The sequence below is a fragment of the Gallinula chloropus genome (genome assembly GCF_964237585.1).
Source record: "Gallinula chloropus genome assembly, chromosome: 4".
Taxonomy (NCBI): Eukaryota; Metazoa; Chordata; class Aves; order Gruiformes; family Rallidae; genus Gallinula; species Gallinula chloropus.
Window position 1 is genome coordinate 26,401,558 of NC_140088.1, and position 23,347 is coordinate 26,424,904.

General features: G+C 37.5%; 1 protein-coding gene across 1 annotated transcript in view; it reads right to left on the bottom strand.

The window, feature by feature from the left end:
* The window catches only part of INSC (INSC spindle orientation adaptor protein), a gene marked incomplete at both ends in the record, with an annotated part of 91,839 nt that extends 71,585 nt beyond the window's left edge, over positions 1 to 20,254 (bottom strand). The window contains one exon of the mRNA XM_084264203.1: positions 20,202 to 20,254. Coding sequence (XP_084120329.1) covers positions 20,202 to 20,254 — 53 coding nt within the window. The remainder of the gene's footprint in view (positions 1 to 20,201) is intronic.
* Between the last annotated feature and the right edge of the window lie 3,093 nt (positions 20,255 to 23,347).

Sequence of the window (23,347 nt, forward strand, 5' to 3'; positions counted from 1 at the left end):
CAGCATTGATCACCCTTCTACATTCTAAGATTTACATTTAATTTAGGGGTAGGTTTAAACGACAACAAGATACAGCAGAAGCAATAGAGGCATTGCCATTGGTTTTAAGAAGCTACATGACAATAGGCAGAATAAATAAATATTGATAACAAAACAAGAATTATTCAAAGACCACAACTAGCATACAAATATATTGGAGTAGTGGTAATAAGTTAACTGGTTTGTTGACTAGGGACTCCTCAACATTGCTACCTTTGTGGTGACTGATATCTATATGTCTCTTCACCTGACTTGAAACCAACAATGGTCCCTCCCTGCCATTTACTGAAACTTCAGTACCACAAAATTCAGTCTAGCATCTTCACCCTGGGGTTATAGAGTTACACAAACCACCAGCTTCCTCACAGTCATTGTTACTATAGAGAAAATATGTTAAAACCACAAACAGTTTGTGCCTTGTTAATCATCTAACTTCCACAGGGGGATTAAATGAAGATCAGCTTGTGATGCTTACCACTGAACGTTTGTGGTTAGGCTACTGCATTTTGTGAAATGTTATACACTCACCAATATAGAAATGTCTATAAGGAAAGGAAAAACATTATAAACACTTATAACATATAAGGTATGATGTGTAAATTAACTACAGTTTCATCACACCTATTTAAAAGGCCACATAAATCATTTAGAGTTAAGTGCTGCACCAATGTTCTTCTCAGATCTTTATGTTTTTCTGAGAAATCCTCGCTGCAAGTTGTCCCTCTAAAAATGTCTGGAAATATTATACCATCCCAGAATTACTGGCACACTATAGAACATAAGGAAAGCGCAATATAAAATCACAGACCATATCAGTTTCCTAATTAGCTTATGTAAAATCTAGGATGAACTTATATATATTAATTTTCTTCACATGGTTAGAGTTTAAGTAGGGCCAGACCCTTTCCAGCCTCTGTCAACTGAGCAGATAGTCAGAAGGGAAAAGGAATAGTTCAAACTGGTTTTCCGGACTCTTACTTTGTGCCTGGTACATTAAATTGCTAACACGGTAGCTGCCTTAATAAGTACATAAGCCACTGAGTTCACAGAAAGTAAAGGCAGCAGTAAAAGAGAATATAATTTCTTGACAGAAAGGAGGAAGATGCTAAATAAACCCAGCTATCAGCCAGCTGATAACAGTATAAGGCTGTTCAGTTTTGCCTGTAAGCAGGCCAATCAACAAACAGTATGTTAACATTGTCACAATTATCACCAACTAAAATGTCTGCTTAATTTATATTTGCATGGTATTATTAATTTACACTTGCAATGAATACTTAGTGTCATTATAAACTAGTAAACTGGCTAACATTTCCAAAACAAATTATCTTGGCATATTCAGACTTTGTAAACTGTTACCAACTCAGATCAGGCTTGACAGACTTTAATCCAATTTGAGGAATCCACTAGACTTAGAAGAAGTCTATTTCAGCCACTTCACAATTAGGACAAGATGGCAGACAGGGGGAAGTGGGGCTGGAGGACTGCTTACATTTTTTTTAATCTCCATTTGACAACTGGTAAAATTAGAACTGAAGATGAACTTATCACATTCTGCAAGTGGAACTCTGATGGAGCACGTTTCTTTTTTTTCCTTTTCAATATTGGCATTTTTATTCTGTCTAGACATAAGAGTCTATTATTCATTTAAGGTCAAAGATAACCCATTTGTAACAGGACACTGATCATCTAAACTCTGCTTTCCTCTGCAAATTCCTTTCAGTAGTAGTACATGCTCCATCAGCTACACACACCTTGGTGTTCTCTGGGCTGAGATTTCTCTCTTAGCCAGACCTGCCAACCCATTAGGTAGTATTTTGCTTTGCACAAAATAAGAAAGAAGTTACAATAATACTCTAAGCTAAGATCAGCTCCTGTTCATTTTTTATTATATTTACAAATATCAGTGTGAGATAGACAGAGGGTATGCATTAATTAATTTTATTTAAATAATAATAATCCACTGCCCAAGTTTTGTAAAGGTTATTGGTTCCTCTGTTTAGCATGTTACTTGATCATTTGCTCCGCAGTAAGTAGGAGGTTTCCTTCATTCCTAAGGCAAATTGCTCATTAGCGAGCTGGATGAAGTAGCTATACCCTCCATTTGAGGTTAGGTCCTGAAATAAGAAATTATTCTCCAATACACACACACAAGAGAGACAAGATCCCACCACCCTTCTCCTCACAAATGACAGCCTGGGTCTTGCAAAAACATCCCAGCTCACTGCTTCCTGATGTACAGGCTACACTTGTAATTGCAGAGGACAATATTCCTCATAGCCTTATAAAAAGCAATATGTTGTAAGAGGGAAGTCCTTGTAAACACCTAACAGAGAGGGAGAAACAGAAATGAAAGACAGGAGAACAATGACACTGGAAATAATTTGGGGCCATAGATCATGGAAATTCTCAAACACAATCACAAACAAGGACTAATTTGGAGACTAACATAAGAGTCCATGAAAATAGTGTCAGTGCCTCACTGAGCATTTTTTTCTTCTTCTTCCAAATCTGCCTTAATTTGTAGTTTAATAACGAACAGTACAGCGCTCTGCCTTCCCTTTTCAAAGGAGTTATGACATGCATTATGAGCAGCACCATTAGCCTTTCACCTGTTACTATTTACTCATATAAGGTCCTAACCCCACTGATTAAGTAAAGCCTGGATTACTTAATGAAGGTTTTACATGGAGTTATGAGATCAGTATCGCTTAGGAAACTACAGAAATTTGGGGGCTCTCAGTCACAGCTATAGCACAGCAGCTCTAACTAAAACTGTCAAAAAAGGGGTAAGAAAAGGATAGCCTGGTGCTGGCTTTTCTAAGATCCACATTAGAACATTAGTCCTTCAAAAGACAATTTTAAAAGGTTAACAATAGCAACCCAGTGTCACAAATACTGGAATGAGTTGGTAAAAACACCTTGAATAGTCTCATTCAAATAAGAGAGCAGATTTAATCAACTGAATTCAATGTTTATGCACATGATTAAATACTTCTACAGAAGTCAGAGGACTGACAGGGAAATTTTGCCGTCCGCTCTTCTGATACCAGAAGCAAGACCACCAGGTAACTTGTTCATAAATGGCTTAAAAATCCACTCTAAAATAATTTATTTATTGTGGGCTCAAAAGTCTTCTGTTAAGTGATTATTCTAGAATCGTACTGCTCCAATGGTTAGAACTTTCTTATTTATACTGTAAATTTGTTAACAGCCAGCTCATTCTCATGTGGCTTCATCTTTCCTTTTAAATAAGAATTTATTTTCCAGTGCATTTCTAGAAAGCAAACACATGTTCTCAGCTTCTGTTTTGCAAGACCTAACAAACAAAATTCTTACGGTTCCTTCAATGAAGCTAGCGAATTACCACATGTGTACTCTTTGCTGAATTTCATTAGTTAAAAGGAAAAATAGGGAAAACAAAATTATCCTATTAGAGAATGATAGCAGATTATTCAGTACAAAGCATCTTCGGCAGATTCGTGTTCCGGCATCCCATTTCCTGCTTAATCCTCAACCTTTAGCTACTCTTTACAAAAATTTCTTTCCTGAGTTTCTCCATTCTTCCTTTTTGACATCTCTTATTCCACCCACTCATGGTCCTTAGATATAAGTGTTATGTTTTGCCACTTTCTACTTGAAATCACTACATAATTTTGCTAGCAAGTTCAGCAGCTAATTAGAGTCATTTTTCTGCCTTCTGTGTATTAAAGTTGTGTTTTGCTTCTCCCTCAGATATGTTTTCTTTCTCTTTCCACGCACTTGAAAAAGTCAAAACTTGATAGTTAATGTTCCTGACCCTACTGAAAACTGTCTTTCTTCAGGAAGTGTATTATGACTGCGTTTAATATCTATTCTTTACTAATTGCATAAAACAAGCATTTCTTATGTTCCTTTCTTTTTATCTGCACTGCTATTGAATTCAGATAGTATTCCTACATATTAAATTGCTTTCCTGCATAAAATTCACATTGGAAGAAGTATAAACTGACATTATATGCTAGAGAATTGTCCTATTCGGTCAAAAGGCCATTTAATAAACACAGACCTGTTGTGTTAGTCTGCCCACTTAGACCCTTCCTTATGCTCTATATCAGGGTACAATAACACCAATTACACTGTGTATACATGTGTGTGTGTGCGCAGATGTGTATGACATTTCCCTTCTCTACACACCACATCTCTCACACAAGACGTATCATGCCTAAGGCTCTGATCTAATCAGAAAAGATGCTGTTTCACTCCTGCCTTTTGAATGTAATTCAAAATTGTGATTTCTCTTCCTTTTCCTTCCTTCTGCTGATACTACTATTTTATTCTTTCTGCTTATGTTGCCAGAGACCCCTGAGCCAGCAGATGCAGGAGATATTTGCACTCTATTTGCTGCACACAGCCAGACTTGTATTTTTTGAATTACTTAAACCTTGTGGGACCCTCCAACCACAATAAATCTACTCAGAGCAGCAAAGTGATCTGGTGGATAGACTGCTTGAGTAGAAATTCAAGAAGTTAAGCTCCACTCTTTGCTTTCCTACTAATGTTCTGCCAAGTTTTATCACCTCCTGCCACCCTTCTCCCCTGTTAGACTCTGTCTCTCCTCTGCTTAGCCTATGAAGTGACACTTTCCTGCTTCTGAACTGAGCATTGTGTGCAGGGTTCTGATCTTGATTGGAGATTCCAGGTGCTACTCTAACACATGCAGTGGAGAAAACCAAAAATCTAAGTTTTTCAAAGCAATCCTGAGTGGAGTTCTGAAGGCTGAATAGAAAAAGGAGAAATGAAACGAGCAGTTATTTTTACTACCATAAAGTTGCTTTTGAATGAGGGATGAGGGACAACAGCTGAAGTGCAAAGAATGCCTGAGCTAGAACAGTCTCATTAAAATCTAAAATCCAAAGTGAGTGGATTCCAAGACCTGAAAAAGACAAGAGTTCATGAGGGTTCTTCAAAATGCTGAATGAGGTGAGGAAACAACCCCAGCCTGGTTTTCTGGTGAAAGTAAAGATGAGTGGGGTTAGGAGTTCCACAGGCTGCTCATTCATTAGTGAGGACTTTTCACCTTACTGCTGTTCACAGCAACTCCGGTAATCTCAGATGTAAGAGAGGAGCAAGGGAGAGAACAAATCTTGCTGACAAGAGCCCCATTGCACAGGTGTCAATCTCCATCTTCAGAAGGGAATGGGTGAAAAGAATTACATACCATGGAGGATAGAACCAGGTGGCTTTTATGGGAACTGAGAGAATATTACAAATGATGACAAGAGAAGGCAGGAAAAAAGATCTCTTTTTTCCTCCTTCTTAGTAAGTAGGATGAAACAGCATATCTATTTATTCCTCTTCATTTAGCAAGAGGAGGGTTTGGGTCACTGTCAGCGAATCTCTGGTAAATGAGCTATCCATGATTCATAAGGGTATGCAGGCTCCACATTCTGCAGTGCATTACAAACAGAACAATACTGTTTTCCAGAAAAAAAAAAAAAGCATCATTCTGGTATCATTGCACAAAAAGTAAGTCAATTATCCCTTCTTAATTATTTATTTAGCATTAATAAACTCTTACTGGCCGTGAAAGGAACCCAGGAAACCGCTAACAGGAGTGAAAGAGTGTAGTGAACACCATTGTTTTGCAATAATACATCTCAGGTTTACTGAATTAGCCTCTAGCACCATATATAAACAAATGGATACTTTATGCAAGTACAGTATTTTGCATTAAAAAACAATTAGAGAATAAGTGGAACTAGGTTTTTGTCCTGCTATAATGCCTTATGAAACCTCACAGTAGAACCATCAAATTGGATGTGAAAACGTATCAGAAATGGAAGCAAGGAAATACTCCATTAATACTGTTTGTTATCGTTACCAGCCTTACCTAGAGAAACTTATGTCATATAAATTACTGTGGGAAAAATAACTTCCTCAAAAATGGATAATACATGTCTAATACACCCCCCAAAAATGGCTTATTAAATTTTCTCTTTTACTTTCTCCTTTTCAGTCTCTGAGTGCAAAGTCTTCAGAGGAAGGAAAATAGCCCATCACTCTCTGTATTTATCAAGTGCCTGATTAACAATCCTTTCCTTCTGCCATCATGTAACCAGAAAATAAGATAACTGACTTCACTGTATAAAGAAGCAAATACAAATAGATCCAGTTTTCTATGTGATTTTTATGTTCAACTGCTTTCTAGACTGCATGAATAAATAAGTCAATTTAGCTTTATTAAAGGATTTTTATCACTTAATAAAATTTTCAAAGCACACCCTCAATAGTTACTCAAAGTCTATCTGTTCTCAGTCAGAATGTACTTTTCTGTAGCTGCCACTGGTATAAAAATTCAGGCAGAAATCTCAGCACTAATTTGGCACACTAACTGCAAGAAAAAGGCTGTACAATTCAGTCTACCTCTCACTTTACACCTGTTTCTGAAAGAACTCAAACAATGCCCAGAAGCCCAGAACCTAAACCTGAAACATTTTTAACAGGATCAAAATTATTTGAGCCATCTCTAACTTGAAGGGAAATGGAGTTTCTCTCTCCAGTTTCCGCCTCCCTCAAAAGTCCCACTTAACTAAATTCATTATTAGACTGGAGATCATACATAAAAGGAAAGCAACCAAACCTTCCTCCTGAAATCAGGACAGAACCAATTGTGCAATTCCCATTTTTGAGAAAATACAGGCTTTTTCTTCATATATTCCAGAAATTAATAATTTAAATAGATGTGCTCTTCAAAAGGCATTAACAGGTAACTTTGCTCTCTGTTAATAAATAGGCATACCCCCAACCCGCCCTGCATCAACCAAACAACAAAGTGGTCATGCTTCTCACTACTGCTATGCACAAAAGGTGAAGACAACCCTTTTCCAGTGGACAGCAGAAAAGAAATGCCATTGAATGTATTTAAGGCTGGTCAAAAAAAACAGGCATTAGAAATAGCGCAAAGAAGGCGCAAGCAAACCAGTAACAGGCCAACACGATTTCCCACCTTTAAATTCCATTGAATTCTTTATGTAGAAGGGGTGGGGGAAATCAGTGCTGCAAACTTACTCCTGTAATTGAGACAGTGTACACAACATTAAAGATCTTCTGTCTGTATTTTGACAGATGTGTACTGACAACCGTCGTGTGCTATGTCTTTGCTTTTCCCTTCCCTCCTCGCCGTTTCCCACCACCTCAACCCTCCAGACATCTGACCTGAACTCAGAAGTTGAGGACTTGAGATACTCCACACTATACTATTCAGGTCAAAGTGTGATAGAAAGGCTTTGTAGAGAATGCAGATTGGCCCTACTGAAATTGAGGAGGGATGGAACAGTATTCTCTTCTGTACTCAGAAGATAATCTCACTGTATCCTTGATCTATTAAATATATGGTTGGATTTTCTATCCAGTATAACCTTACTCTTCTTTTTGTAGTTCACAGCTGCCTGGAAAGATGGCTGGCCATAACAGGAGTGAAACCTTGACTGCTTACTTGTAGAAAAACACAGTTTAAAACAAATGCCATATTTCATACGAATAAAAAAAGATCCATGGTACTACAAATCAAATATCAAAAAGTTTTTTAATACATCACACCAACAGTAGCTGGCCATTTTCTGAGCAATTGTTTTGTTTTTTTCTCTTTATCCCCCCCCACTTCTGCTTTTTTGCCAGATCAGTTTTTATGTACCAGACTTAACTTGCAGTCATAATGAAGAGTGCAACTCATGCTAGTCAAAAACCCAGCACCTGTGGGTTAATAATAGGCCAGGCATCTCCTCAGTCAGACCACAAAGTGGTTTCTTCAACAAATTTTGACTTCATGTTCTATCTGCTAGCTATTTGCCGTTCTAACATTAGTCTTGTATGACAGATTCTGCTGGAACCATTTGCCTGTCAATACGCATATCCAGAAAATCATTAGGGCATTTATACTGATCTTAGGCTCAAGTCTTCAGTTCAAGGGATATTTTTAGGAAATAGAAAGAGAGAAGAGATCTTTCTCTGCTGTTTCCAAATACATGAGTGAAATACACAAGAAATGCTATCTTTACACAGAAGTAGAACAAATACATTTGCAATCTCAAACATTCAATCCATGGAGAAGAATTATTTCTCAGACAACTATATTCAGAAATGCTGTCAATTTGTTGCACAGCTTCAGCTTTGAAGAAAACAAGTACAAAGACTTCACAGTCTTACAAACACCCTTCATCTTATTTGCAGACCTAAGCCATGTGAAATAATCATCTTACACCTGCATATAAGATTAATTCAACTTTCTGCCTTGATATTTCTTGAGAAAGAAGTTCTCAAAGGAATTCTCTAGGTCATGTTAACTAATCTCTGTGTCACACTAATATTAACTAGGATACCCTTGGACCACCTCTTAACCAGCACGCAGCTCAGTGTACCACTTGCCTACCCCTTGCACAGGTGCCTAGTAGTGACTGCATTCTGGGTACCACAGCTCCACAGACATCCAGAAAAAAAAAAAAGGGGGGGTTGGAGAACAGCATTAAGGCATTTTGCTGCCTATTAGCAAAAGGTTTAACTGTATCTGACATAAAAGAATGCCTGAAATCATAACATGTTTTCTTTTATATAACTGTAGTAAATTAGCTAATCTGTACCACATTCATCTGCTTGAAGTAGGAAAACTTGCCCTAACAAGCTGCCAAGATCTCTGATGATAATGGATTGTTTTCACTGTTAAAGCTCTTTGAGACATAAAATGTAACTAAGCTCACTTCTAGTTATAGATTACTTAAGGACCTAATTGGGGAAGGAGCACTGCACTGCTGTGCAAGAGTGATTGGAGGCTATATATTTATATATGTTCAAATAAAGCTGAGGTTAATATACCTTCAGAAAGCACGTATGATTTCTGTATTACATTTATGAAATATTTTGCACATTCTTACTTACCAGTTTTATTTTTCCTGATTTATTTAATGCCTAGGTGATCATATTTGCTAAAAGCATTTCTTCAGATTATGAAAAATGTAATCAGTATGGGGCCACATGAAAGGCGTTAAGGGGGACTTCACGTGTTCTTCATATGAGCCTCCATGCAAACATGCTTGTACAACAACGTGGGCATATGTCTCTGTACAAACACACACAGAAGTCCAGACAATGTGTAGCAGTTCACTCAGTTGGTCTGTCTTCACACTTTACCAAGAAAAAGAAACTTTTTCAACATTACTAAGGTCAACCTCTCACCCAGGAGTTAAGCCACAGAGGGCAGTCAGCGTGATTCCAGCCTTTTGGAGCAGAACAAAATATTGGGGCTAGGAGGTGGGAGGGGGGGCATGTGTGGAAGGTGTGCAATTATTTTTCCCTGGCAGCAGCACATTGATTTATTTTCAGGTTGTTCCTGGTACTTTAACTAAAAGTAACATGGGATTAGACTCTCTGCCAGCAAAACCAGGACTGTTCCAATCTAATCACTTCCTAATTCATTCTCACTGCATAAACACAGCCCTTACTCCTACACATGAGGAATATGCCTCAGGAAGTAGACAGGCTTAAGAAAAGATTGTTTACTTTTAAATGAGATGGAAAAATTATTGAGAGAACTTCCTGTCAAAAGAACATTAAAAAAATTTATGAAGAGATACTACTCTGCCATATTTCTCGATCCTGACTTCCCACCAGTTGCAGTGGACTACAAGAAAGTGTTTAACAATAGTAGCATACAAATCATGTTACTTGAAGTCTGGAAGCCCGAGGACTTCAATGGTATTCTCAAGATAGTTAACCTAAACTTAAATGCCTGTGAATAAAGGACTCTTAACTGCTGCGGTATGGATGCTTGTAACATTCACCAGGTCACTGGCAAGTTCTCTTCCTTTAAGCGAGACCATCATGTCAGAGTTTATTCTGAAAATTTTAGTAATTGGATTTAAATGAATTAGTTTTGAAAGTGGCTTTTTTAAAAAAAGTTCACAAAATAAAGGAAAAAACGCATTAATTTACACACCTTTAAATGATCCCACAAAATTTAAATTTTTAATTTAAACGCCTGCTGTGACATGAGAAGCAGGGATGTTGCTTGTCTTTTGCTCCAGCTCCTTAGTTTGAGTTATATCAGTGGCACAAAACACAGAAATCTCTGAAGCCATGTGCTCAGAATTCAAGCCTGTCCTGTAAGTAAGCTTGCACACAACTATAGGTCCCTTACTTCATGATCCTGAAAAATTAAAATAACAATCTGAATAGGTATCATTAGCTGATTTTACTGCATCCCAATTTCAGTGCTTTCCTGTTACTTGCTTTTTTTATCACACACCCTCTACATTTATCCCAGAAGCAAATTGGCTAACACATACTTCAAAATCAATTTGACCAAAGTTTGGAAAATCAGTGTAACATTAAAAAAAAGCAAAAAACTCAAACAACCAACACCAAAAATAAGAAACAGAAAAAGATAGCCTGCTGCAAGCACAAGATGAAACTATATTTCATGAGATTCTTTCCAAACCAAATTATTGCCTGATTCTACAATTTATATAAACCTCAGAAGTCAAAGGTGAATTAGTGAACTTTCCATGAAACAGCAATTTCTCATGCTGAAAAAAACCTAAACCACTCACCCTCTCCACATAGAAACTGTTTCCCCTCAATAAAGAAGATACAGCTCTAATTCCAATCTAATAAAAAATCTAATGATACTCACATGATTAAAAAAATTTACACACAAAAAAAAGGGGGACATTCTGGCTACCTTTTCAAAGCTTCACAGCTATTCTACAGGGGGAAAGAAATCTTTTGCGATGAGAATATCTGAGGCTCTCTAGGCATAAGCCGGCAGTCCTCTCAGCAAAGTCATATACCGCTCTGTCCTTTGCCAGTGTAGTGACTTCACTGGCAGGCATAGGTGCTGGGAAACCTCGAACACTGTTAAAAGTTGCCATTTAGTTCTGCCAGTTATCAGTACACTTTGTGCTGTGAACTCAGCAGTGTATTTTAAAATGAAAAAATTGATACAATATCATACTGTGAATGTCTGCTTCCTGGCTTGTTAGAAACCATAGATTCATAATCAGGTAGCATCCCTTTTCATTTTATTTATTTTTAAACTACAGATAAACTAAATTAATTTACCTTTCTTGTGTAAGTAGTATAAAAAAACCTTAATTGTCATAGCAAAGTAATGTGTTGCCTCATGTTTCAAATTGTATCCACAAAGTCCACTGGAAAACACTAAGTAGGTAAATTTAATAATCAAACATTTGTGAGCACACAGCTGATCATGAATAAGACATTTTTACTTTGTAGCATTTCCAAAAAGGTTGCTTGTGACTATTGTGCCATCTCTTGAATACCCTCAATCTACTTCAATACAATTTCCTGGTTCTCTTCTTTTTCCTGTGATAATTTTTTCCAGTTTTCCCATTTTGCTCCGGTCTAATCTTTATTCTGAGCTCAGTCCTGCTACCATTTAAGATACTGGAAAAAAATATTTCCATTAACTGTATTTGGATAGAATATTATGTTCCTGACGTAGATGATTTCTGTATTTCCATTGTACTTCTGGAATAACTTCAATAAAGTGTGCTGTTCACAAAAGGAAAGATATAAAAATCAAATACCTGAAGAATAGTCCACACAAGCAACATAGTAATTTTTTTTCTTTAAAAACAAGTAAAAGATTGTATATCTATAGCCCTTTAGGCATAGTGCCCTAAATATATAATATATATATATACACAAACACTTGGCATTCTCTAAAATACTGTAAGGAGCAAGAAGAATCAGCTGGCACTGTTAATAGTCACATTTCAGCTTAATATTAAACTCCTGTACGCAATTCACTCCATCACTCCAAATCCCTCAGGGTTAATATGAGCTCAGAAATGCAACCACTAACAGATACCAGCAAATTTAATGAGACTAGAAATGGGGTCAGACCAGCACGTTTCTTAAGATCACTATACTATTTGTCAAAAAGGGGAAAAAGCAAAAAACCATTTACTGACTTGTAGCATTGTTCTGCTAGCTTTCTTAAATTTGCTCATTACAGGTTACTGAACAACTGATTACAAGATCCTCCCACCATCCTCAGGCAGCAGTGAACCAGAGAGACTGGGCAATTAAGTAAGGAAGAAATTCCCAGGAAATGTGAACTGGAATGACAAATTTTGTATTTAACACAATGTGGTACTAGTATTGCTAATAAATAGCTGAGAAGAGAAGTCATAACAAGATCATGAAAGTATCATTAATGAAGTGATATAATTTTTAAAATCAGACTGTGGGAAAACATCTCATAAATAACAAGGCATAGATAGTTCATCATCATGCTCTGTTATAGCCAGGTTTATAAAGAGAGTTTAGCAAACTTGCTTGTCTGGCAATACCACTGTGAAAATGATGTTAAAATATAACACATTGAAGGAACAAGTTATTTTTTGTTAACAGAAACATGCTCTTTGCATTTACTGAAAGCTTTTAGGTAGTATTCAACATTGCCAACCTGCCACAGTGTAATAGGTTGATACACACACATCAGGCATAACAAGGCATATGAGGTCATAACATAACATGCTGTAAGTATCATTAAAATAGGAACTTGTCAAAATAGCCTAATAAGGGCTTGCATTGTGTTTCCCCAGCTGAAGCGGAGGAAGGAAAGACACGGGAAAGCAAAGTGGTTTGCTTAAGGCAAGAGTATTAACCAGCATTACAACCAGGGTAGAATCAGGAAGGGTGGGCTTCTGGGACACCATCCATAAACTATAAGAAAGACTCTTAATGCTAAAGCAGGTATAAAATATGTCATTATAATAATAGGCAGACAATGCTGAGATAATAGTTTGAGTGAAAAATCTAAAATAATATAAATACATTTACTTTACAATTAAAAGTTTTCCATGACCTTCTCCTAGTACAGTTAATGGATCCCAAACTTCCAAGAACCCATCTATGTTTACCAGAAGGCTTTATATAGCAGATAAGTATGAAATTTCAATAAAATCATTTGGGAGGTTAAAAGAAATCAAAGAATTTCTGTCATTTAATGCATGGTTCACATTGTTAGATTCACGAACTAAGATGACATCTCACACGTGCAAGATAAAAACCTTAAACACAGAAATGACCAGGAAGACTGCCATCTGAAAAAAAGACAGACATCCATCAGGAGTCCTAGAATATGAGTAAACCTGATCATCATCTCTTATGAAATGTGCTACAGAAAAAGCAGGCATGATGAAGATTTGAATGCAAGTAAACATAACTGACCACGAACAACTGATAAATTATTTGGAAAGTTCTTCCTAGAAAATCTGCAAAAAAGTACAAACTGTGGAGGTAAAACCATTTTAAAAATGGCTGGAAGAACTAGCTACAGGGTATAAACTGATTTATCAATTTGATGTCACAATAAAAATGTCATGGGATAGTTGTGAAGATACAGCAAGAAAGCTTCATCGGTGACCAGCAGATATGGTAACCTAACATTCAGGCAAATTCTGTTTCTGTTATTCCAAATACATTAATTTGAGGGTCCTCTGTGAAAAGAATGCCAAGTCCCAAAAAAAGAGATAGTCATTGTGCAGATGGTGATTGCTACATCTCTAACACACAGAGAAGAATCTTTTCATAGACACCTACATTTCAAAAACTGTCATTCTGAAAATAAGCAGCCAAATTTCTTCTATGACAAAAGCTATACTGGCACTAGGTTGACCTCTTTACTATTCTTGTGGGCTACATACTATGAAACATGCTACTGACCCTGGCAAGGAAGATTCAGGATAAATTATTCACTGTTTCTAAGGATGAAAGACAGTTCCAAACTAACACCAAGACACAACTATGAAATATCAACTTTAATGAAGAAAGGTCTAGTGAGGCCACTTGAGCAGATTGTTTAAATTCATCAATTTGTTCGCATTTTAAAGTCACCATAACTTCAGAATTATTATAAAGGACAAACTCAAATTTCCTTCAGGTTAAAAGCCAAAAATTTTTTGTGACTTCTACAGTTCAACATAAAATATTTTACAGCATAGCTCTGGGAAGTAATATAATATGTTTCTACAGCATGTTATACAACTGAATATAAAGATATAGTGATAAAACCATTGGAATGAAAAGGTTAGGAAAAATCTTGCATTCTAGCAGACTTGCACACCCCAAAAATGCATAAAGTACAAGTGAAATGCAATTATTTTTACTGCCTGTGAGCTAAACTGCTGACCTACATTTTAACATCCGTAATATAGGAACAGAGATATTTTACCCACCAATTCAAAGAAAAAAAAAATCTGTTGAGTTCATATTCCTTGTGAATGCCACCAAATGATGGCAAATCAATAGTTGCTACTTTACTAACATCATCCTTGGATCCGGTCAACTACCATATCTGAAAATCCTTCCCAGAAGAACCATATGGATACACAAATCTATTTGAACTACCACCACCAAAACTCCCACAAACAACCCAACGTTCAGTTTGGTTGCAAGTGGCTTGAAAATCACTAAAAATACAAATACTTCACAGCAAGTTAAGTTTCCCTTTCTGAAACTATAAAATTCTTTTCAGAACTGTTATAGGGTAGCTGAGTGAAATGAAAAGAATGCAAGGTGCCTGGGTTTCAGCTGACAGAGTTAATTTTCATCCTATCAGCTGGTATAGTGCTGCATTTTGGATTTAGAATGAGAATAATTCACTGATGGTTTAGTTGTTGTCAAGCAGTCAAGGACTTTTCAGTTTCTCATACTGCCTTACCAACAAGGCGATGAGGGAAAACCAAGATAGGAAAGAAAACAGCCAGGATAATGGACCCAAACAGATTAAAGGGATATTCCCTACCATGACATACTTGGTATATAACTGAGGGGTGGGCTGGAAGGTGGTGCAGCTCAGGAACTAGCTGAGCATTAGCTCTGGGTAGCAAGCAATTTTGTTGTGCACCACTTTTTTTGCATATTCTTTTACAATAATAATAATAATAGTCTTCCTTTTCTGTCCAATTAAACTGTCTTTACCTCAACCCTTGAGTTTTACCTTTATCATTTTGATTCTCTCTTCAATCCCACCGGGGAGGAGTTAACAAATGGCTGTACAGTTCCTTCAGCTGCATGATTAAATCACAACACAAGGTCATTTAGTGAGGCATCGTTAGTGCCTAGACCTAAGCAAGGACTGAATTTATTCCCTGTCACCAGAAGGTAACTTTATTGCATTATTGGCAGAGCACCTTCCTTTCTTCTGTAGTACTCTATTTGTACATCTTACCACAAAAAGAGATTTTGCTAAAAACATTTTCAATTCCCAGACACGCATTCCATTCTTGGGTTTTAAAAATTCATAGACAGCATTTCATAGAGCCATGTGAGCACACTGAACTTTTAAAATCTTCAGCTCTAGCTCTTTTATTACAGATAACACTTTTTTTTTCTCTAGAGTTTCTTACAGTCTTTATCTGAATGCTTTAAAGAACTACATCTGACATCATCCAAATAAGACTGATTATAATGAATATAGGATTCAAACTAGCAGGGAAAAATCTAGGCACAAGTAGCCTGTAAAATACAAGAAGGAAATACAAATTTTGTTTTCTACGTTGCATGGAGTGTTTGTCAGACAGGAAGTTCTGTTTGCAGATGTAGCTGGGGAAAGGCAGAAACACAGAACAAGCCATTGATTATCAGCACCAGACATGGTAGGAAACCACAACATAGAAAGATTTCAACACTGATAAATAATGTCTAAAAAGTGTAAGGACACATACAATCACTGATTAGACAAAGCATTTGTACTTAAACATGATTTTATGATTAACTATGAACTTAAGCATAGTAAGACTTGGGGATGATCGCAAATGAGAGGCAGAACTTGCAAGGATAGGCACTAATAATATGAGTGGAAACGAAGTGGAGAAGCCATGCAGATATGAATAGAAAGGTAACAAGAATCAAGACGGTTAAAAACACCCCACTTTCCTCGTGTTCAGATGGAACCACTGAAGAGTCTGACCCCATACTCTTTACACCTGCCTTTTAGATATTTATAAACTTCTCAGTCTTCTCCCCTCCGAGCTAAAACAGACCCAGCTCTCAGCCTTACCTCGTACAAGAGATGCTCCATTCCCAATTATCTTTGTTGCCCTCTGCTGGACTCCCAATAGTAGTTCCTTGTCTCTTGAATTAGGGAGCCCGTTCTCCCTCCACCTGCTGGCCATATTCTCCATGTCAGTGAAAACCATTGGCTTTCTCGGCCACAAGGGCACACTACTGGCTTAATGGAGAACTTGTCCGTCAGGATTCACAGGTCCTTCTCCAGAGACCTGCTTTCCAACAAGTCAACCCCTAGCCTTTTCTTGTGTTGTCCATCTGCCCAGCCAGGCATATTATTACAGAAGGTTATCGGATTGGTCAGGCATCATTTCCCATTGGTAAATCCATGTTGACCACTCCTGAGATAACTTTCTTTTCCTCCACATGCTTAGAGATAACACTCAGAATCAACCGTCCAACACACTTACAGAGATACAGGTAAGGCTGACTGGCTTGATCCTTATTCTTGTCCTTTTTGAGGACTAGAGTGATGCCTTTCCTCCAGTCCTCAGGCACCTCTCCTGTTCTTCACGACCTTTCAAAGATGATGGAGAGTGGCTTAGCAGTAACAACTGCCAGCTGCTTCAGCACTCATGGGTGCATCCTATTGGGGTCCATGGATTTGTGAATGTTAATTTTGCCTAAATGATGTCTAACACAACCCTACTTGATCAAGGAGTCTTCCTTTCTCCAGCAGTAAGGATTGAATCAAAGGCAGTACTTGGAAATTCCACCTTCTCTGTGTCCTCTGTTACCAGGGCACCCATCTCATTAAGCAGCACATCCACATTTGTCTTAGTCTTCCCTTTTGCTACTCATACACTTACAGAAACCCTTGTTGTCCTTTGATATCCATGGACAGATGTAATTCCAAGTCAGCCTTGGGCTTCCTTCTTGCATCCCTGCATACTCTGATAATGTTCCTATAATCCTCTCAAGTGACTTTTTCCACATTCTTTAAACTTCCTTCTTCTATTTGAGCTTTTCCAGAAGCTACTTGATCATCCATGCAGGGCTCCTACCTCCTTTGTTTGATTTCTTACTCATGGGATGTATGGATTTTGAGCTAGGAGGAAGCGGTGCTTGAATCTTAGCCAGTTCCCTTGGACCTTCCTATCTTTGAGAGCCCTAAACCATTCCATCCCTAGGCGGAGCTCCATATATTCCAGTTGCTCTCTCACATAACCAGTTACTCCACCACCTCGCCTTGTTGGCCTGTCTTTCCTAAGCAGTACGTAACCATCCATGATAACATTCCAGTTATGCAAGCTATCCCACCACATCTCTAATTGCAATGAGGCCATGGCCCTTTGACCACATACAGATCTTTAGTTCTTCCTGTTTAATTCCTATGCTGTGTACACTGGTATATGGACACTTCAGAGAGCTAATCAAGAATGCAGGTTTCCCTGGAGAGGTACAAGAGGATCCACCATAGCTACACACACCCCTGAGGTGGGTGGCCTTCTGTTTCTCATCTTGGGAGCCAGCTGAGGAACATTTGTCACTGCTCTGGTTGGCCTGGCTTATTCTGCAGTGTGAAATGCTATGGTATTCCAGTTCATAACATCTGCTGAGAAAATAAAGATTTAGGTTCTCTTTCACTGTAGATTACTTAAATCTTTTACTATTGCACCTGGATTTTGAAAATAATCAACAAATTCTCATCTTTCACTGCAACTCCTCACGTGTCAGTTCCAGAGACACACATTCCCTCCCCAAGTCACCACCAACTCCTCTGGATCTAAGGGGACAAACACATTATAAATTTCCAAATACCCGTTTTATCTGTCTTTATACATATCCAGACAAGGAAGCACAAACACAGAACAATATTTTTTCCTCAGAATCAAGCCAAGGATCTCAAAATTTTATACTATGAAATTTAGTGTGTCCTCTACATTATTGCTCTCTGTACCTTAAGCTACTAATTCAAGGGCCATCACAGTATGGGCCTTGCAATAGGTCTGTTGCTATCTCAGCTATATGCAGGCTTCTCACAGGAGCTTCTAAAGCCCTGCTCATTACACATTTCATAGCAAAATTATTTCTTAGGAAAAGGTTTCAAATACAACTTAAAGAACACACTGATTTATGTGTATGCCTGGTAAATACCAACTCCCAGGTTTTATTTGGTATTTTTCTTAACTACTGCATTTATTTCAATAAACTTGAGCTTGAGGCAAGATGATGACAATTCTACCTGGACTTAAAAGGCATACATTTTTTACATTAGCCATGCCCCTGCTTCCACTGTAAAGTTGTTCCTATAACAGGATTTTTTTCATAAAATCTTTTATGAATCTTCTTTCCTCAGTAATTTCCATCCTAACTTTCATAGTCTACAGATCACATGTAGTCACTACAGCTTGTACAGCTCCTTTCACCAGAGAGAGCATTAATGCACAACGAACAGATACCAGCTACCACATTGCCCACATTGCAGAAATACAAAAATAGCACTGCAAGAAATAAAAAACTTAAGACGAATAAGAATTAGGCAAAAAAAGCAATCAAAAAGGCTTACTGGAGGAAACTTGGGTTTCTTATAGTTGATACATACTCTAACACACTGATGTGCTTAATAACAAAGGGCACATTAGTTTTAATTTATATAACAGGACACCTAAACAGATTCTCTAGAGATGAATACAGACCACCTGCAGATATATAGTATATTTTAAAGAGCAATGCAAAGCTATAAATATGCATGGTGTGACCTCATTCATATTGTTCTTTCATAGGACTCAGATGTTGGGTTCAACAGAAAAAGGAAGAAAGCAACAAAAGGAGGAAGGACTGTCTTTTGGTCAAGAGCTAGGAGACAGGAAACCTGGATACTATTTTTGGCTCTACCACAGAAATCCCACATGGCAAATTTTTTCCAGCTTCAGGTTGTCAAATGAAGGAAATTCTTTTGAGAGATTAAATGCTACAAAGCACTTAACCACAAAAACCTAGACGTGAAGGGCACATCTACTTTCTATGCCTCACCTCCACCTGAGCAGTGACAAAAATTCTCATTTATTTCCCAATGGTACTGTAAACTTCCAAAAGAAAACAACAGAGTTATAGTATCAAAATCAGGAAAAAGAAACAGTAGACAGTATAGACAACTCTTGGGTTTATCCTTCCTGGTCTTCATACTCAAGTAGTTACCTTTATGTAAAATATAAACAAACACCTTTATAAACAAAAAAACAACCAACAAAAAAGGTGCCAAACTATGTTCCTTCACATAACATTTCTTCCAGAAGACAATATACTCATGTGGTCTTATGACTGTGAGGTTAATGGTATTATCAAAGTATCTTCTGGAAAACTTTACGTACGGAAAGGTAAAGAAATATCAAATTCTTTATGAAGCATTGCATTTTGAGGTTATCATAATCAACTGGCTGTTGACACGCAAAACTTGCAATCTGACCTAAAGACAGACAACTAGGACAAATACTAAAATTTTAATCCTTTTTATTTCCCCCCCAAAAAAAATCCAAACCATTTTGCCACATGTCAAGCTACAGTTCAATAAGAATTGCAAAAGGTTATTGTACTCATTATTGATTTATTTTCTTTTCATGGAACCTCCATTATGCTAGAAGTTAAACTATATTACATAGACACATAGATACCAACTAACAGCCAGATTTTAAAAAGCTGTTGATTAGTAGTCATGAACATCTCCAGGGCACCACAGACTGTCATTACCATAGGTGCACCTGAAAAAGGTCAACCAGGTTAAAAAAATATTATATTTATTATTTTCAGTATTACTCAGAGTGCAGAGATTTCTAGTGATTTCCATCATGACAAAGAACTGATCCAGTAAATAATCACACCTCTACTGCAAACACAATCATCCATTTTAAATGATGACTGCATATTCTCTGCCATGATTTGCCAGACTGCAGGTATACAAATTCACGAATGCCTTGAAAAATGCATCCCAGATTGCCACATTAATTCTCAACATTTTGTATTAACATTACCTAAAGCCAACATTAAAAATTACTTTTTAAGCAACTTTGGATTCTCCAAGGAAAATGCAGCTGCAGCCTTAGAGGCATTTAATCACTCAAGTCTGGATGACAGAGTGCACCACTTACCGCTGAACAGGTAATGGAAGGGAATCTAAGTGGTCCTCACACTTAAAAGCCATATTTATCCTATTCTTACATGCACTTCTCCATAGGCCGGAATCTAGAAAGGAAACAAACAGTCTTTCAGTATGCTGAGGGAAACTTAGGCCTCTTGAGTCCAGGACAATACAGCATTCTCCTACTGAGTAGTGGAACTAAAACACTGAGAACAATTGAAAGGCTTATTTTCCTCAGACTGCCACACAACTCCAGTGGGTAGTTAAGGCCATTAAGTACATTACATGTCATAGGCAACACTGAATTTACATGTTCCTGAACATCCTGGACTGCTGTACAAGTCAGAGTCATCAGGGTTGAACATTTCTGAGTTGATATCAAGTTATTATTTAGCCTTAATTATTTTGAATTAACTTGAACTCTAGAGGAAATCAATTTAGTATGATTGTAATTCTTCAGGTTATTTTGACAGAGATTGCAAGCAAAAGCAAGTGTACACTCATGTGATTACAGGATTATTTAGAACTATTTTTACAAAAAGGCCCTTGATGTCCAAGTTACTGAAGTATTGGATCCTTCTATGTTAAACATTTTCATTTTTCTATTGGTTTGAAAGGTTCTACTCATCTTTTCTTTCCACCTCTTCCTTTATACTTGGTGACCAAGAGACACATTCAAACACTAGAAAGAGGCAAGAAAGGACAAAGAAAGCCTCCACATTTGCACAAAAGGAGGGGTGTTGTGTCCCTCTTCTTTTAGTTAGCTCCATCTTATGGCATCAATTACCAAAGACCAACGCACATTCTCAAGAAAAGCCAGGGAGGATTTAGTCTACCAAATAGGTGAAGTCTTTTCCACTCACCTATACGGCTAGAGGAAGAACTGGTGCAAAATACTTAAAGGAAAAGATTAATCCACAAGTCAAGAAGAACAAGGAGGAGATGAATGGATTTGGAGGAGACAGGAAGAGTGGGGAAATGATGCTTTCTGAGGTGCAAAGAAAAAAATGGGATCAATGGCTCTCAATCTTGAAGAAAATACTTTACACAGGAAATTAATGTTGTTTGTGTAACCAGTTGAGGCAGAACAGTTTTGATGTAGCCACTTGTGCAATTCCACCATTTGGTTATTGGCTGCATTCTGCAAGATGAGTCAGGCAGCATTTAAGATATTTGCCACTCCAAATTGCTCTTAATTGACACAGAGTGGTCTTCCGCGTCTTTCCTAGCAAACTGATCTCATTGCTAATGTATGTCCTTGCTTTTTTTCCAAGATCCCACAAACATTGTCCTGAGTACATAAAAGTATTACAACCAGAGTAATGCATTCACACACTGTCCACTATTTGTGCCAGATGGCATTGGTAATGGTGTAGTCCTGTGTTCCTCCCCACCTCTTGAATTTTCCTGGAAAAAACAAACTTTGTCTTCTTAGTTCATGCATTTAATGAAGGCATATATTAAAATATTTTTTGTTTGGGTTTTTTGGGGTGGGCTTTTTTGGTATTATTGGTTTTGGTTGATGTTTTTTGTTTAGGGTTTGGTTTTGGGTTTTTTTTTTTTTGGGGGGGGGGGGTTAATAATAGACAGTTTATGTGTTCCTGAATTCCTGATTTAACAAAATTGCAACTATCACATATTTGATAGACTGTGCCTGGAAATTCATGCCTGAGAATAAAAATATTAGTATGTGTCCTTCTGCTCCTATGACACACCAAGATTTGAAAAACAAGCTTACTGATGCTTTTTTAAAAGAATTTAGCATATGATACATAGACGTCACAAACAATTGGAATAATTCAGCAATCTTCATTTATTTTACTGGTAGAATTTTTTTATATCTCAGTCAAAGAAATTTAAGATTACCAAATACAAATACTCATATAATCATATTTACTGGAAATAGTCAATTATCACGATCATCACTATCTTCATTTGAGAAGGTACTCATTCAATGCTGAACATGTCTGCATAAAGACTTAATATCTAATTATGAAGTTCCCTCTCCTAAATCCTATTATGTAAAGGACTGAGAAGGAGTCAGCCTGCAGAAGTGCAGGCTTTATGCTTATCTCCTGCTCAGCAAACACAGGATTTACCTTCTTATGCTACCAACACAAAATCAACAGCTTCTCTCTGGCAAGCTAAAGCTACCTCCCCAGCCCACTAACAATTTTTACACGTACAAATCAAAGTATCTGCTTGTACTCCATTACTTCTGATTTGTGATATAATATACATAGACATAAATTAGATTATTGCATGTCATTGTTCCCTATAAATTAGAAACCTGACAAAACCACAGGTTTTTTATATGCTGTCTTCCCACAAAACACACATTTATTTTATGGCTGAAAGCCTTTAATAACATGATCAACTCCTACTTAGAGGTCACTTACACTCCAGGAACAAAATGCCACACCAAAATCTTAATCAAGCTGTTTGTCTCAAGACTGTGATTGGATATTAACTCAAATCTTTAAGCCCAACTTAACGTGACAGTATGAGGAAACGCTCTCCCAGAGGACCAAATGTACCCCCGTCACAGCAAACTATCACACTAGCCCACCTAAACCCATGACTATGAGAGAGGTCAGAGACTCAGTGGCCAATATGGTACAGGCTTCTGGTCCTGCTCAGAGTGGTTACTCCATACACTGGGCAATAGGGTGCTCAACGGCAGACACTGTTCAGTTTTCAGTATCTTCATTCTCCTTTCTGGGTAGGACCAAGACAACTGCACTTCCTAGCAAAGACTGACACAGGACTGATGAATCCTTCTGTTTAGTTGATGGTGTTGTTTATTAAAGGCCACAATACAGTGTTGAGCTCTAGTCAGCATTTGTAAAAGGAAGATCTCCTACTATAGAGTCATCTAAGCACCTCAAGGCAAAGCAAGAAGCTTTTCAAATATCAAATGTTTCATCTTACACGAAAAACCATCCTACTTTGAGCTTCTTTACTCTGGCAAATACAGGACAACACCCATGGAAGAACAGAAACACACCATTACTAACAGAAACATATGCTAGGAACCTCTCCAAAGCTTTTTTTCTGAAGGACTGAAACCTGGGTAGGATCATGTGCACAGCCTCTGCTGCAACCCCTGTCTGTGCCTCTGTGCACAGGCGCCAACAAGTTCAATAGCTTTCCCAT